The 17,972-nt window shown below is 35.8% G+C and overlaps 1 protein-coding gene across 1 annotated transcript; it reads left to right on the top strand.

Moving 5' to 3' along the window:
- Window positions 1-345: 345 nt before the first annotated feature.
- EPYC (epiphycan) lies at window positions 346-17,582 on the top strand. Its single transcript, XM_068192007.1, has 6 exons — window positions 346-522; window positions 10,804-10,957; window positions 13,453-13,611; window positions 14,211-14,413; window positions 15,963-16,058; window positions 17,291-17,582. Exons 1-6 carry the CDS (start codon window positions 355-357, stop codon window positions 17,459-17,461), a joined length of 951 nt encoding a protein of 316 aa, XP_068048108.1. The 5' UTR covers window positions 346-354; the 3' UTR covers window positions 17,462-17,582.
- The last annotated feature ends 390 nt before the right edge of the window (window positions 17,583-17,972 follow it).

Genomic DNA, 17,972 nt, shown 5'->3' with positions numbered 1-17,972 from the left:
TGATCTAAAGTTCATATCTAATTGCATTGAAAATAGGTGAAGTTAGATGAAAGGGTAAAAATATCATTAGATGTTTATTTTTGCACCAATAAAATTCCATAAGTCTTTTCTAAATTATATAACTATGAGTATGGCCAAAGCAGTATGAAGAATTCTCAGCTCCTGGGACTCTTAATGAAGAAAACCAGATTAAACTACTGAGTCACCATAAATAAATGTGAATTATTCATCAGAAATATTGTGGATTTTATATACAAGTACTGTATTTGTGACTCTAAATTGTCATTGATTCCTCGTCAGTAGTAGAGTACCTATAATCTGTCCATTTTCTTCTCTTTCAGAAAAGAAAACAGAATGCAGACCTTTGTATATATTTTTCTGGGATTTTTTATCTTTGAGTCTGTTGGAGCTGCCCCTATCAGTGATACAATAATTTATGATTCCGAGTTCTATGACATACCACTTGGAGAGCTGACTCATCCATATGCCTATGATGAAAATAAGCAGTCTAACCAAGTAGAGGTAATTAGGATTAATTTATTCTGTCTTTCCAAAGTTAATAAATGCAGTAGTTACTGATCAGTTTTTCTTTGCCATGAAAATACTTATCTGACAAATCTACTTATGTGGTTTCAATTGCCTTTGCAGGTCATTCACTTTTTCCCTAACCTACAAAAACAGCCAAAATATATTCTAATTGTTTTGGGTTTTATTTGTGATAATCTTTAGAGTAGGTGAAAGGCATCATGCTTTCCTCAGGTCTCCATGCAATTACACAAATTCTGTTGGAGATCATCATAGTAATTTACCTGTCTGGGTGATGCACGGAGGCAGCTGAGACAGGATTTCCAGCATTTCCCATTAAATGAGGTTGTAAAATGCTGTTTCCTTAGGTTTATGTTCACTACAAGTGTGTCAGGCAATAAATGTTAATGTTTTCTCTTGCTGTTAGGAAAGTGGCAGAAGGAACAAAAAAGAAAGGGAAAGCATTTGAATTTAAACACAGGAAAGTAAGAAAAATTACTGAAAAAAACTGTTGAAAATCTGGTACAGTATGAGCCCATAAGATATGTCACCTGTAGAAGCAAGGAACTCCACTTTGTTGACTTAAATGCTTCCTTCCTCTTTTACAATCCTTTATTTCTTTACAGTTACTAAAAGGCTATGTTAATTTTTTTTCTCATCCTGCTGATTAGACATTGGCACAACTTCCCTGAAGGTAATACAAGCACTCTGTGATTCAGGATTTTGTGTGATAGAAGTTGAGTAAAAAACATAACATTTAAATAATATGGTATTCTCATTTTTATACATAATGTTTTAGTGCTTTTTCACATAATAATGCATAATTCATGAAAATACAATCCTTTGAAAGATTTATGATTATAGCAGGAGGGACAGGAGCTATTCTTTCATCAGTGTGAGATAGAAATTGGATAACAGCTTTGGAATCAAAGGACAGAGATAATTTAAGAACAGCTATATTCCAAAACAGGAGAACTGAAGAGATAAAAATAATCTTAAAGTTAGCACTAAGATCAGAACCTTATAATTTGTAGGAAATAACTTTTCAGTCTAAGAGGGATTGAGAAGAACTTTGCTGTAAGGAACTTACTTTGCCTTTGGCCTTTCCTTACCTTTCCCTTGTGCCACACTTGTGCTCTACTTGATTCTTTTTGAGCTCACTTTCCTGATAAAGTCACTACCAATTTTAGTCGCTGTGCTCTATTTCACATTGATTAATGCACCACAGTTTCTGTCCCTCTTTGCTCTTAGAAGTGAAGTCTTTATCATTCCTACAGAAATTATTTCCTTCCCAGAAATGGGAAAAGTTATTTTGAATGTGCCTCATCACTGAATTTTTCTCATTCAAACAACAGATTTTTTAGTAATGCATTTAATGGTAGGTGGGATTCTCCTATGCTGTGCTCTCTCTGTGAGGTCCTATAACACCAAAACATGGGGTGGCCCTTTCCAAGTTTCTGAATGAAGGATAGAGATAAAGCAATGGGTTAAGATGGGTGTTTTTTCCCAGCTGAAAGGAAATTCAGGATGACTGATATTGCACCCAACAAGAAAAGATATGAGAGATCCCAACACAGGTTGCTTTTTTAGAAGGTATGGAATAGGCAGAGTCAGGGTAAATTGGTAAGCTTCTTTTCCACAGCGAGATCTTCCATTACTGAGCTCTTCAGGCAGTCTTTTTAAAATTCATCAAGTGAAGTTTATCCATCTCAGCAGTTGAACAGAATTTTGTTTTGCATATGGATGGACCTCCCTGTGAGAGCCGTTTTTTCATAGATATTTAGCCAAATTCTTTTTTTTTGCTTACATTCCTAATACCATTTACCACCCAAGAGAATCCTAAGCATTCATAGTTCACCATATCCCAGGAGATATGAGTGGTCAGTGCTGTAGGAATCAAGCAAATGTTATAGACATGTCAGTGTACTATTTGATAGGGCATATCAGTCTTGCAAGTTATATTTTAATCACTGTTATTACTGATGTCATGCAAGTTTTAAGCAGAATACATTTGATTTCTTGATTGTGGTTATGACTTTACTGCTTAAAATCTTGTTATCATAATGATGTGAACAACACAAGTGGGTCTATGCGTAAAATTCAATATTTATTCAAGGTCACAGGTTAGTTTTTATTATGCATAGTTTACATGATGAGCAATACCACAGAGACCCAGACAAACAGCAGGCCTTCAACAGATCTAGCCTGGGTGCAGTAACTCTTTAAGACTGGAATTTCCCTTTAGAGAGCTCTGAATCATGTCTTCAGGCTTCTGAAACAGTGCAGAAAAAACTCAAATAGCATTTTCTGTTGCTGTCCTCAATTTAAGATTTGAAAATTCAGCTATGTCCAAATAGAAGTCATTATATTTGATCCATTTTTAGATTCATTGGCAAAATGCAAACTTTACCAAGGTTGTGTATCCAACTGATTAGCAGAAGGTCCAGGAGACTGACCAGTTCTAGTACTTCAGATGCATTTAGTTTGCTACTCCTTTTAATTTCAATGTGAATTGAAGTAGAAATTAACCTGTGCACCTCAAGGAGTTAAACTAAAGCAAGCACATCAGCATGTCCTTTTCCAGACTATTAGGTACTGTAATCACACATTCAATGTGTAATCACCAAAGTGTGGAAAGACCTGAAGATAATTAGAAAGGGATCCTTTCCACTCATTCTATCTGGTTAAAATTAGGCTTGGCATCCCCATACCATGCTCTAAGACAAGTATGAATCATTCTCTTGGGATATGTATTGAGGCAGGTTGATCTTAGCTGGCTACAAAGGTGACCATCAAAATGCTTTCTCACTCCCCCTTCTCAGACATACAAAGGAAGAAATTAAGGTTAAAAACTTGTGTTGACATGTAGGCAGTTTAATGAAGAAAAACAAAGGTTGCATGCAGAAGGAAAGGGAAACTATTTATTCTCTACTTCCCATCAGCAGGTGAGGGCCAAACACCTCCAGGGAGGCAGGACTTGAGTACATGTAGCAGGTGCTCCTGATGACAAACACCTTAATAATAAAGCCCACCCCCTACCCTCACTGCCTCCTTTCTCTCAGCTCTTATTGCTGACCAGATGCCATACTGAGTATCCCTTTGCTCAGCTTGGGTCACCTGTCCTGGTTTTATCCACTCGTGAGATCTTGACCAGCCCTGCCCTACTGGTGAGAGGGAAATGTTGGAGAGACAGTCTTGGTGCTGTGCCAGCACTGCTCAGCAGTCACTGAGCACTGGTGTATTATCAACATATTTTCAGCTGAAAACACAAAGCATAGCACTGATCAATGCCATGGGGAAAGTTAATTCCATCCCAGCCTGATCCTATACACCTATCTTCCTCAAGTAACTTTTTAACTTCATCTTAATACAGTTCACTAAGAGTGACTGAGTCCAAGTTCATGACTTTTTTGCTAATTCTCATACTGTGGAAGTACAGTTTCTTGCGTAGAGTGTATGTGTGCATATACACACACACTTCATTGGATTGAAAACATTTTTCTGAAGACATTTCGAGATAATGGCTCTTGATATTCTTCACTTGAAGTCCATTTCTGTCATAGATTCTGGAATAATCTTAAGGTCGGGAAAGGTTACACAATGTATACATGGAATACATTTTTTAATGCAAATATTCGCAGGGGGCAAGTAATTGTAGCTGTGAATTACTTGTGAGAATTGTATTGAATCCTCAATCAAAGCTATGCATTGACAGGTGACATTACAGATTATAAAATCTATGGTTTCCAAGATCCCAGGTTAGTGAGACACAGAAGACCTAGCTAATGTTTTGCATCCAAATGGAAATTATTACTGGAAAAACTTAAAGTAATATATCATTCAGAAATAAATTGTGCATAGAGACATTAAGATAGTAGTATCAACTCTTTCACAGATAATGGCTAAAAAAGGCAATGTAAAAGAAAAGCCTATTATCAAGATAAGAATTCCAAGGTCCTCAAGGAGAAATCTATGGCAAAAAAAAAAAAAGTCTCTGTAAGTGTACAAGCTTTGTGTTGGATTTATCTTCTGAAACAGACAGTAGCAGTATAAACATGAGCTGATGTATCTCCCCTTTTCTTTACAGTTCATTAGAATTTTGAATTAATATTTATATGATGGTAGGGTCCAGAGGCCACAGTCAAGTGGCCAACTGCTCTGAAATCATATACAAAGAGAGATTTCCTTCTTTAAAACAAATAGAATCAAGCCAGATTCTCAAAGGAATTATTGTGTGAGCTTCTAACTTTTTCCCTCTTTGAAACTAAAACTTTGTTTGGAAAATGTGTGAGAAAAACAAATTGTGGAGAGAGATTCTTATATACATCAGCTACTAATGCCTAATAAAATGGCACTGCAATTTTATCACAGTGTCTCTTAAATACAATCAGTCAATTTTTCTTTAGCTAGGAAAAACTAAGTTAGAAAAATAAGAAGTAAAAATATAGGAGCACCAGAAAAAATATTTTCATTGCTAAGACAGTCTATCAGTGAGGCTGAAAAGCAAGAATGGTTTGCCTAACACTGAATAAGCAGAAAAGCAAGGGAGTTAAATACAGGTTGGTCTGGGTCTGTTTACACAAAAGAAGTGAGCTATAAAATATGATCCACAAAATATTATGAAAGAAACACAGTGAAAGTCTAATATTTGATGCATTTTGATTAGCATTAGTTGATAGTTTGTTGAATTTGAATCAAACTAACAATAGGGCATTTTGGTGCCTGCACAAAGCTCAGAACTTGAGTTCCACATACATATTTGCTCATGTCTGTGTGCATACACACAAACTGTCTCTCCTGTTGGCATAACACACACAAGAGGAGCCATCCTTGAACAAGAAGTCACTCTTGCCATTCTGCAGAGTTGGGAGAGGATTACACGTTCCTGTCTTTGTGGTTGGTATCTAATTAAATAAGAGATTTCAAAGTGGATATACAATGACTTTTCAGAACATCATATACATTTTGAAAAGACCCTATTAATTGGTACAAGTCGTGTACAAGTCAGATAGCCACACAGTTGATCAGAAAATCAAACTTATCATTTGAAGCTTTATCCCCAAATAGGAATTTTTCTAGTTTTTCAGAAAGGTTTTGACTACACCTCTTATTATTCACTTGTCTGCAGTGATTAACAATTTGATTTCTTTTTAAGATAGAACAATAGGAGAAAAGAAGTCTTTAAATGCAAGTTTCAAGAATAAGTTTAGGCCACTTTTGAAAAGGAAAGCAAACATTCCTGCCTGTGGCAAGGGGGCTGGAAATAGATAATTTTTATGGTCCCATCCAACCCAAACCATTCTGTGACTCTATGAATAACTTCTACCATAATTAGACATTTTCTTGTATGTCTTGGTATTTTCAAAACAGCTATGGGAGAAACCAGTTCCTTTTGATGGGTTGGTGTGTGGAACAACTGTCCCTTCAAGGTTAAAATGCCTCTTTTTAAGTTTTGAATTTTTATTTGTGTATTAAATGTATTTTTTGCAGTAAAAGAAACACTGGAACAGAACACACTTCAGATTCTCCTGTGGATTTAAACTTACCACATGTAATACATCAGCTTTGATCCTAAAAGATGTAGACATAAAATAGACACATAAAAAAAGATACATAAAATAAGCTCCTGAGCCTCTCCTAGTCTTTTGTTTGTCTTGCGTCTTTTACTGTCAATGGTGAGATACAGATACCTGAAGAGCCCGCCCTAAAATTAATTTATATAGCCAATGTCTGGAGCTGCTTTTCAGAAGTTTTGTCTCTTTCTGTACTTACTGTGAAGTGATGCTAATATAAACTAAATGCCCAGCCTATGGATGGCAAGTTGCAAGCTGGATTTACCAGTGATAAAATTGCATTTTATCACTTACTGATGTGTTCTGATTTCTGCATTCTTGACTTTTGTGACTTCCTGGTCTCAAAGTGCCTCTGAATTTGTCAGCCCCACTAAGAACTTCCATTAGAAAATGGAGTCACATTGGATAAATACAGGATGGGGAAAAAAGCAGGTGCTCTATGTAATCTTAGGAAAGATATCACTGCCCTTTGGCATGCTCGAGGATTAATCTGCACTGGTATTCTCTAAATCTCTTGATTGATTCCAAAGACAGAGTAGGGTAACTATTAACCACGTAGATGGCTAAAGATAAGCGACATGATACCACTTCAGTTTTTTGTTATGCTGTGTATTAAAACTGTCTTGGAAGGCAGATTATTATTTGAAGACTTGTAGCTATTGGCAAAGAGAAACATACTTTATTGTATTTCTCTACAATATTTTTCCTGCTTTGTGATTTTTCACAAAGAATATTTCTTAAAGTACCAGATGAAATACAAGTCCACTCCCTGCCTAATTCCAGGCTCCCACCTCCCTCCAAAAAACCCTATGGAAAATAAGGCCATTAAGTGATATACAATATTTTATGTTTCAATTTTTATTTTTTTTTAGTGAAGTCCGGTTGCCAAAAATAAACAAACATCTGGAAAATGAGGGATTATTCTGTACAGCAAATATTCCAAGAAACATCTTTGTCTTGTTACAATTTTGCATGATTTATCAAACTTGTAAGAGATACAAAGCTGCATGGATCAGATGACCAATAATGGGAAACAGATTTTTACCTTTAGGTCACTGGTTCAAATCCAAGTTATGTACAGCAAGAAAATACTGCTCATGCTCTGGGTCTGGTATGTAAAACACATATATCAGTGAACTCCTACTCTCTTACAAGTATAAAAATTGTAACATCATTAAGTTAGCATCAATAATTTTTGTTTTCTTATGACACTCATGACTGCAGGAGACAGAATAGATAATGCTAACTACTTGGAACAGTTCCCCTAAACCCCAGACATAGTGTATTTGCAGGGAAACTGCTGGGAGACTTTTAACTGTATATCTGGAATTCTAGGTAACATCCTACAATAAGAAAGAGATAAGAGTGTATAAATGGAAGTACTAGAGGTTAACACCTCTGCTTTGCTACCCAACAGCTGCAGTGAAAGCAACATGAAAGCAATAAAAAACCAGTAAGCACTCTGAACCACACAGGCTCAGATTTTGACTAAGAACATTTTAGGTTTTCTGTATATTCTTTAGTTGTATTCTACTAAGCCACAGATGCTATTACTAATTAGAGTTTATGGATAAAAATGCCCCAGTACAGTTACCAAGATCATAACCTCACAAAATACAAGGTAATCAAATGAGCATTTGATGACCTTCAGCTGAACTGACTAACTTGAGTTGATGTAAATAAGAGTAAGGATGTCCCTTGTCCTTTTGTGCAGACAAATACACAATGTTACCATCTGTAGCATTGACAGTAGACAGCTTAACCAGGAATGGAGTTGGGGACAAATCAAAAGAAGGCTTTGGGAACAAAGGAAGTGGGACAGCTGTTCTCCAAATGGAGGAAGCCTAGAGGGAGAGATACATTCCAGACTTTTATTGACCCAGGTTAGTGCTGCACTAAAGTTCTTGCACATGCTGTCTTACTTCTTCACCAGATTTGTGGAAATCAGATAAGAATTCCTCTTCTGAACTTCAGAATTAAAGCCAGAGATTTAAGATCTGTTATTGTCTTCATATGCAACTTTTGTTCTATTGAAAGTAATATTCTGTAGAAGAGTATTTTCAAGATAGGCTTTGTAAATAGGCTTCAGACCAAAGATAATTTTCCTTTCACTTGTGATGAGGTTTGGGTCATCTACACTGACTGCATATTTGGGACATGCTTTATGGAACTTACAATTTTGGGATTTGTTATTTACTTTATGCTTTCTGAGGGTTCTTAGTAATAGCATCTGTGGCTTAGTGGAATACAACTAAAGAATATACAGAAAACCTAAAATGTTCTTAGTCAAAATCTGAGCCTGTGGGGTTCAGAGTGCTTACTGGTTTTTTACTGCTTTCATGTTCTCTGTCTTCAGCAAAACTAATTGCTATAAAATATTTGAACCTATTGCCATTATATAGCCTAAGCCAAATTATTTATATACAAAAAAAAAATTAGATTTTAGGTAATTATTTAGCTGTTCTAAGGCAATCCAGGATCATAATGCTTAATATTGCTTGTAATTATATATAGCTACGCTGCAAGATAGTCTATTATGAGATGTAAATTGTTTTTTTCTGAATTTTTCAGTTCATAGAATCCTAGAATTGTTTCTGTTGGAAGGGACCAAGATCTTCTACTTCCAACCCCCCTGCCAGGGACAGGGACACTTTGAACTAGCCCAGGTTGCTCAAAGCCTGATCCAACCTTTCCTTGAGCAAGGGAATCCATAACTTCTCTGGGAACCATTTCCAATGCCTCAGCACCCTCACAGTAAAGAATTTAATAATATAGAAAAGTTTCAGCCTCAAGCCATTCCCCTTTGTCCTATCACTACATGTCCTTCTAAAAAGTCTCTCTCCAGCTTTCTTGTAGGTCCCCTTTAGGCACTGAAGAGCTACAATAAGGTCTTTTCTCTGGGCTGAACAACCCCAACTCTCTCAGCCTGTCTTCATCTTCTTGGCTCTCCTCTGGACTTGCTCCACACAGGCCTATGTCCTCCTTCTGCTGGAGACTCCAGTGCTGGATACAGTACTGCAGGTGGAGTCTCACAAGAACAGAGTAGAAAGGCAGAATCGCATCCCTTGAGCTGCTGGTTACGTATTAAATATATATACACATACAAAGAGATTCAAATAGGGATCAAATACGGCAAAGATTTGCCTGTGCTTGGAATCCAGATGTTAGGTGGTTTAGTTCCTTTAACTTCTATAGTCTACATACAAAATCAATTTTTAAAAATTCTAACTATTTGGCCAGTCTGGATGCAATTACTTTTTACCTGTCTTTTTCAATTAGAATTTATGAACACTATTGTGATTGATTTCAACAACTAGTTCTTCATGGACACAGCAAAGAAAGCAGTAGCTGTGGGATGGGGTCAAAAAAGGAGATGCTTGGTCAGGTGAAAAACTCAGGATTCAAGAGTTTTGTGGTGATGTTGTGCTAGAAAGCTGAAGTGGATGAAAACTGAAGCAGAATTTTGGGCTTTGGTGCCTTTGCAATTGGAATAATGATACTGTGACAAAATTCCTATATTTGGTTGTGCCTTAGAAAAAGGTAAGGAGTGCTAACTGCAGCACAGGGGTGCAGCACCCGCAGGGTTAAATGCATTACCTACATTTTTAACAGCACCTCAAATGTGCAAACCCTTATAATGACACTAATGAATTGTTTTGGATTTGAAGAATAAAGAGTGCACTTTCAAAAGGGGCTCTGGCTCAGCTGAACAATATCATCACACATGGGGAAATGAAGATATGGTAGGAAAGTAACTTGCAAAGATCACATAACTACATCTGGTGATTACAGAAAATAACTTTGCCTCTTTGCTAACATAGACTCCTCTGCAACAAGCCTGGCAAGTCTGCAATACTCTGTTCTTGAGTGGTGATGTGATACAAGAAAATTGCTACATCTTAATTTTTATCCTGAATTGTCATATAGGAAAATCAACAGAATACAATTTTAGAATGAGATTTAACCTGTCAAAATTTACTGCTTTGATCAGTTTTGTTGAGTAAAGGACAAAAAAAATAAGCTTTCTAGTTCCATGCAAGGATCTTCCAAATTTTATAAGTATTTTAAATCAAAGGTTTTATGCAATACTTTTATCCATATCACTTTTTTATACTACATAATACAGCTTCATTCATTCATTAATGAATGAAGTTAACCAGAGTCATTACCATATTAGAAAGTTGTATGTGAAGTTGGAGTTCAGAATTATTTAGTAATATTTTTTAATTATGTTAGTGTTCTAAGCAGAGTCTGCACACCTTCAGTGGATTTGGATTTATGATGGTAGAATTTAAAATTTTATGGTAAATGACTTGCCCCTTTTTGATATTTCATAGCAAATTTTCGTTTTTCACACACAGTTTATTAATTTTTATCACAAATCTAATTTATCTTTAAATAAATATGGAAAAATAATTTTGCTAGTATATAGTCTCAGTAATGAAGTATATGCATATGAAGTATGTGCATGTATGTTGCATACATAAAAGCCACTCAAAACACTGAGATAAAAAGCGAACAAGTATGTTGGATTTTCATAAATTGCTTATATACCATCAGAATTCATTATAGCTCTTGGATAAAATGCAGCTCAAGCACTAAAACTCAGAAAAAATGTGACCTCTAGTGGGAGAATATGAATAACTGGAAGAGGAACAGCTTCCATGGGAAGTAAACAGTAACAATTCCTTTTTATTTTCCCTAGACAGATATTGGGACAAAACTACCTTCTGTAATTCAAGAGAGTTATTCTTCTGCACCATTGACAGAAGAAACTGAGGATGAAGCATCAACTCCAAAATTAATTGACGGGTCTTCAGCACAGGGGTCAGGGGTTCTTGGACCCCAGACTCAGGATGGTTAGTAGGAAAGAGAAATGTTTTTGTGTATAGCATTGATTTTGAGCAAGTAAATTTTATTTTCTTTTTTACTGAAAATGAAATAAATAATTTCTGTATGTCTCTTACATACAGAAAGATACAACATGCCTATCTCGAATCCTCCAAAGTCAGATAGGTGCCTAGCCAAAATATTTCCATACTATTTCACTATGAAAACAACTGTGCCATTGAAGATTTACAACTTGAAAATTTGCTGATGGTTGGCAATGCTACCAGTACTTGTTTTTCTGTCTTAGATTTCAATATCATTATCAACTGCCTTTACTTATGATTTGTGACATATTTTTTATAAATGTATTCATACAAAGTATAATTAAAATGTTGAAGAACTTTTGACCATGAAAGCTATAAACTGAAATACTTAAAGAAAGGGAGGTACTTAGATCTTTTTAGTGGAGACAATTTTCAGTTCTTCTAACTATCTATACTGGAATAAGAACTTTATAAATCTTGCAGGAGAATTAAAATTGCAAAATATAATCCATCCCTCTCCCCCACAATTTTTGCACTGCAATTTTTGGCATTTGTCAGAAGCTCCTCTAAATTATAGTAGGTAAAGTTCACTATAGTTATCAATTTCTGTGAAGGATCTTTGTGTTGTATGGTGATCAACATACAGCAACAGGAAAATCCTACTTTCTACTATGTCCAACACTACAGCTGAGTGCCATAGAAGAAAAATAAAATAAAATTAAAAAAAAAAAAAACCAAAAAAAACCCAAAAAAAACCCCAAACATAAAACCCAGAGTTCTTGCTTCCAAAATTGTGCGTTCAGTGAAGTTAATAATTCATAGTCTTATTTTGGTACATGTTACAAGTGAGAATGACCAGGCAAAAATATACACTGTCAAAACAAGTCAAAATGGAATGAGAACTTCCAAGGAGATTCCAGAAAAAAGAAAAAAAAAAGGCCCATACTTTTCAATTTTGAAAATTAGAAGATGTTACATTATTACATTATATCCTGTAAATATTATATATGATGAATTCTGTATCTGCATTGCATTTTTGAGTACTGAATGCAAATCAAGTAGTACATCAACTAAAGAAATGCTAAAGACAGTAAAGTATCAAATCAGATATCTCTTTTTTCTTCCTTTTTTTAGCAACATACTTTCCTGTCAGAGGATGCTGCTATTGGCCTGGTACTGAATAAAAGACAACAAGGCTCAGTAACACTAAGCCAAGCTCATTTTTCTTGTTGATAACTTTTTGAATTCTTCCCCTACCTCTGTTTTTTTTCAGTGTCTACCAGACATAGGTGAAAAATACCACTCCTCCAAGATCAAAAATAGGACAGGGTGAAACCCTTTCCCCATACTACGGTACTATGTTGCAATATTACGAAAAAATGTCAGCCATCCTTAACTCAATATTCATTTAGGCCTAGATTTGCCAGAATAGTTCAAGGTGTGAATAATTTTTCCCTGTATCAGACCTACTCTCTGCAGGCAATTTAATCTGTCCTGTGGAGAAAGTTAGGGAAAGCATGAAAAGATCCTTATCTCTAGGGAAATTGTATTCCTGGATGTCCAAGTAGAGATTATCACATAAAAATAAAAGAGTACTCTGGTTACTGATTCTTTAATCTTGCCTCAAATGGCACCTCAATAACCTACAGGTAATGGGGCAGATTAAGAAGGCACATCTCTCAGGTAGCCACATCTGGCCTGGAGAAAAAACTAATCTGCAAGAAAAACATTTTCATATTCCTGAATTCTCCTACTATTCTATAAATAACAAAAGCAAAACACACCATCTGCTAAAAGGAGGAGGAAAACATGAAACAGAAAAGTATTTCTATGGGATTAAAAGCTGACAAACACATATGCTGATTTATACTCACAATATACTCATAAAAAATGTATCAAAAAGTCAGTGTCACAAGTGTTACAATCCAGTTATTAAAATTGTTAGAGGGATGCCTCTGTCTGAATTGAGGTGTAAATAAGGCCATATACAGAAGTCAATAGGATGGATTTTATTTAATAGTAAATGTGAGGGGTAGAGAGAGAGAGGCAGAAAGAAATATAAAAAGGCAGAGGGAGGAGAGAAAGAGAGTGACAGAGAGACAGATTAAGTAGAAAATATAATTCGTTAACTATTATTCCCCCGTCTAGATGGGAGTATGTATCTGCTAGCTTAAGGGGAAATCAACTTCTGGCTGGTTGCTGTCACCAAATATTCTATTATAGTCTGAGAAACAATTTATTAGAACAAATTGATTGTTATTCTAGGCACAGGGAGGAAAATACATTCATTTTAAATGTAATTTAATCACTTTAGTGTTGCAATGATATGATCTGGTGATCAAAGCAGAATGGGAAGTGAACTTTACCATAGACAAAGATTGATCATTAGCTGCTTATGTGAGCATTTCATTGTAGCAATTTAGTATGATTTTTATTCATGTCCTTTCTAACAAAGTGTTTTCTTTTAAATTCCTTGATAGGTCTCCCCACTTGCCTTTTGTGTACGTGCCTAGGGACCACAGTCTACTGTGATGATCGTGAGCTTCTTGCTGTTCCACCATTGCCTAAGAAAACCACGTATTTCTATTCACGCTATAACAGAATCAAGAAGATCAGCAGAAATGACTTTGCTAACTTAAGTATGGATAGCAGTATTATTGAAATCAGCTTTAATTTTGATTATTTCTGGCTCATATAAACCAGATATATAGTGATATATTTTATATAATGTTTGATTATGGTAAATTTTACACATAAATGCACATGCATTTTGCTACTTTGGGGCATAAAGGTCCATACATTAGATACAGATTCTCTGTCAAACTTCTGAATTATGATACGTTATAATGATCATTGATGTTTTTGCTGTTACTTCCAATCATCTTTAGAAAAGTAATAACCCCCCCAGATATTCAATTTAATTTTGGGGGTTTTTTTAATTGACAAAGTGTTTGAGTGTATTTTATAAAGAAGTCATTATATCAAATTTCTTTCATATAGGAAAGTGTCAAAATAAATAAATGTGGAACAAGGTAGTAGAAAATATGTTTATTTCCCTTTAAGTGTCATTTTTCCAAATGATAATAATTTATAAGTTTCCCAAAACACACAGAAATCTTAAAACTCAACTTTGAAGTCTCTCACTGAAAGATGCATAAAGAATGACACAGGCAGGGTTTTTTTTTTAATTTCAGGATATATATTCTTATAAGTCTGTTGTATCTTATTTCTCTGCCAGACCATTTAAAGAGGATTGATTTGACTGCAAACTTCATATCAGATATCCACAAGGATGCCTTCCGAAGATTGCCTCAACTTCAGGAGTTGGTGCTCCGTGACAATCGGATAAGGCAACTCCCTGAGTTACCATCTACTTTAACATTCATTGATGTTAGTAAGAACAGGCTTGGTCGCAGAGGGATACCAAATGAGGCATTTAAAGTAAGTTTGGGTGTGATGGGAAAATATTTTCTTCCTCTCCTCAGATGATGTGGTTAGAACTGTAGCCTATTCTCATAAGAGAGATGCTCCAGTCCCCTAATCATCTTTGTAGCCATCAAATGGACCTGCTCAAGGAGCTCCATGTATCTCTCTTGTCCTGAGGAGCCCAGAACTGGACACAGCACTCCATATGTGCCTCACCAGGGCTGAGCAGAGGGGCAGAATCACCTCCTTTGACCTGCTGTCAAATTCTTTTCTTAATGTAATCCAGGACTCCATTGGCCTTCTTGGCCACAAGGGCAATGGTGGTTCATGGACAGCTTGTTGTCCACCAGGACCCCCAGGTCCTTCTCTGCAGAGCTGCTTTCCAGCAGATCAGCCCCCGGTCTGTACTTCTGGTTACTTTTTACCAGGTGCAGGACCCTGCATTTGCCTTTTTCAGATTTCTCGGCCCATGTCTCCAGCCTGTTGGGGTCCTTCTGGAGAGCTGCACAGCCCTCTGGGGTATCAGCCACACCTCCCAGCCTTGTGTCATCAGTGAACTTGCTGAGGAGGTATCTGTCCCTCCACCCAAGTCATTGATGAACATGTTAAACAATACTGGGCCCAGCACTGAACCTTGAGGGACAGCATCAGTGGCAGACCTCCCACTAGACTGCACCATTGATTATTATGTCCTGGGATATGCCATTCAGTCAGTTCTCAATCCACCTCACTCTCCACTCTTCCAGTCCACACTTCCTGAGTTTGCTAAGAGTATACTATGAGAGAAAGCGTTGAAAGCCTTGCTGAAGTCAGGGTAGAAAGTATCTAGTGTTTTCCCCTCATTCATTCTGGTAGTTGTTTTGTTTTAGAAGGCAATCAGGTAGGTCAAGCATGATTTACCTTTAGTGAATCCATGCTGGCTACTCCTGATTACTTTCTTATCATCCCGGGGGATGAAGATGGCCTCTGGAATGAGGCCATGGTAGTTCCCTAAATCCACCTTGCCCTTTTTGTAGATAGGAGTGAAACTGGCTTACCTCCAGTCCTCAGGCACTTCTCCTGATCCCTGTGACCTTTCAAAGACCACTGCGAGCATCCTAGCTATGGTGTTGGCCAGATTTCTAAGCACTCATTCCTCCAAGTCAAGGGAGAAAATTATTTACCTTTAGTATTGGAATGAGAAATGTATTTTTAACTCAGGTATTTTTATACAGTTATAATTTACTTCAACATAATACACTTCTGCAAAATTGATTACCCTTGTCACAAAAGAAAGAAAATAACATCATCATTAAAATTACATATTTAATAATTCTGTAGATATTTGAAAAACATTTTTCCCTTTCATTTTAATCTGAACACCTAACCCTTATCAGCAACATTCTCAGCCTATGCAAATCAGAGTTCATTACTGTCTTTGAATTTGTCTTTTCACCATATCATTCTGAAATAAAATGTTTTGCTATCCAGTGGTGCTCATTGTACTGACAGATTTCAAACTTACTGGCCAGAGATTTTCAAATATATCTGTCATTTCCCCCTGTTTTCTTCCATTTTCCTCTAGAATCTAGATGAACTACAGCATCTTTATATCACTGACAATAACTTGGATCACATTCCATTGCCGCTCCCTGAAAGCCTCCAAGCTCTTCATCTTCAGGTAGGCTTTTTATATCATGCTCAAAGCATATGCACAACTCAGAAGGGCAAATATTTGTCTTGTAGTGTTTCTTCTGTTTATCCAAAAGTGTTCTTACTTAACTAAACAAGCTATAGGAAACATAAAATTAACTAGTGTTTGAAGTCTTCTAGAAAAGCAAAATTTAACTCAGCTAAGCATTAATTTTCAGAATATGTAATACAATATTTTTCAAAAATCAAATTCTAGAATTACTATGATCTAATAGTTTCTGAATCCTTCCTTAACCTTTTCCAGCTCGGTTTATTTCCCTTTATCTCCTCTTGTACCAATTTACAGTTTTATCAGATGTTTTTACTTATTGCATCATACAGAAAAAAAACCTTTCAGTAAGCAATTTAATGTACCTCACATCATTTAACCTTGATCTTTTGGTAAGTAAAATTATTGAAACTCTCTGCCTGCTATCTGACTTACTTTTCACCTGTTTGTGCCTGTAAATTAAATATTCAGTGCTATGTGCTACAGAAAAAAGTTAGTGAGCAGGACTTTGTCCACACCAATTTTTCACTAGTAAAGGAATGGAGAAGGGAACAATTTTCAGACAGCCATCATTTTAGGTAAGGAGCTTTTTAGTCCCAGTTTCCTGACAATGCTGTATTCCAGCAATTCATTGTTGAGAATGGTTTGCTTCAAGAATGGAAGCTCAGTGAATATAAGGCATGTAAGAGCAATTTAAATCAAAGGAATAAAACCAAAAGCATTCGATTTTGCCAGTATATATACAGGTGAGTGTTAAACTAATGTGAGAGGGCTGGGAGGATAGAAATTGTCACAGATCAAATCACAGAGCTGGACCTTTGAAGGTTGAGGCATATTAAGATGTCAGGATGATAATTACATTTCTATGATTTTTGGACTGGCCTATCGTGGATCAAATTTGTCTTAATATGGCTCTTCACTATAATCTGGAAATGAAAATGGTCCATACCTATACCAGGCTCCTCCTTCAAAGCCTGTCTCTGCTACATGGTTTGAGTTACTTAGTTTTGAAGTTTTACATTGGCCAGAAATTTTCCCCTGCTTGGAAGATTTCTCTGTTGATGACTTGTTGCCACAATCTGGGCCCTTGAGATCAAACAAGTATCTCTCTAGACACTGAAAATACATCCATAAATGGTGTTTCAGAGTAAAAAATTACTTTCAGGTAACTATTCTGATAGCTTCTTTTTTGTTTGCTTGTTTTCTTTTAGAACAACAACATTCAAGAGATGCATGAAGATACTTTCTGCAAAATGAGAGATTTTACTTATGTGCGTAGGGCTCTTGAAGACATCAGACTGGATGGTAATCCCATCAACCTGAGCAAAACACCTTATGCATACATGTGTCTACCCCGTTTGCCAGTTGGTAACCTCATCTAAGCTACATTAACCTAGATGAATTTTTACAAACATCATTTATTTGGGAAATATTTCTGTTAATATTGGAATTGATTCCTGAGATACTGAGAAGATTATGAAATGCTAAAAGACAAATCCATTATCTACCCAACTGCAAGTTATTTAGTAATATCAAGAAAAATACTTTACTACAAAAAAAATGCAAATGCAAATTTTTTGTTGAATTGTTCAGAAATAATGTATGAATTCTAAATTTAAATATTTTTTACATATCAAAGATAAATATTACATGGTAAATAAAAAATAAAAATAAAATTGTGTACACAATTAATTATTTATTGGGTTTTATTTTAATTGAATATTTTTCTCTCAGAGATACATAAATTTTTCTACTTCTTTCCTTATATGTTCCTTCATTTTGGACAAGTACAAGCAATATTCCAAAAAAAACCTTTTCTTCAGAAAACAGAATCTTTCCTTTAGATTAACCCCCCCATAATCTATCTGTATTTTTGCAGCAATAATTTATCTT

The sequence above is a fragment of the Anomalospiza imberbis genome, chromosome 5 (genome assembly GCF_031753505.1).
Source record: "Anomalospiza imberbis isolate Cuckoo-Finch-1a 21T00152 chromosome 5, ASM3175350v1, whole genome shotgun sequence".
NCBI lineage: Eukaryota > Metazoa > Chordata > Aves > Passeriformes > Viduidae > Anomalospiza > Anomalospiza imberbis.
This window is presented reverse-complemented; position numbering and strand designations above follow the sequence as displayed.

Coding starts and splice junctions, on each gene's coding strand:
- EPYC (XM_068192007.1), top strand. CDS start 355: ATGCAGACCTTTGTATATATTTTTCTGGGATTTTTTATCTTTGAGTCT. Junction 14,414..15,962: donor TACCAAATGAGGCATTTAAA/GTAAGTTTGGGT, acceptor ATTTTCCTCTAG/AATCTAGATGAACTACAGCA. Junction 16,059..17,290: donor TCCAAGCTCTTCATCTTCAG/GTAGGCTTTTTA, acceptor GTTTTCTTTTAG/AACAACAACATTCAAGAGAT.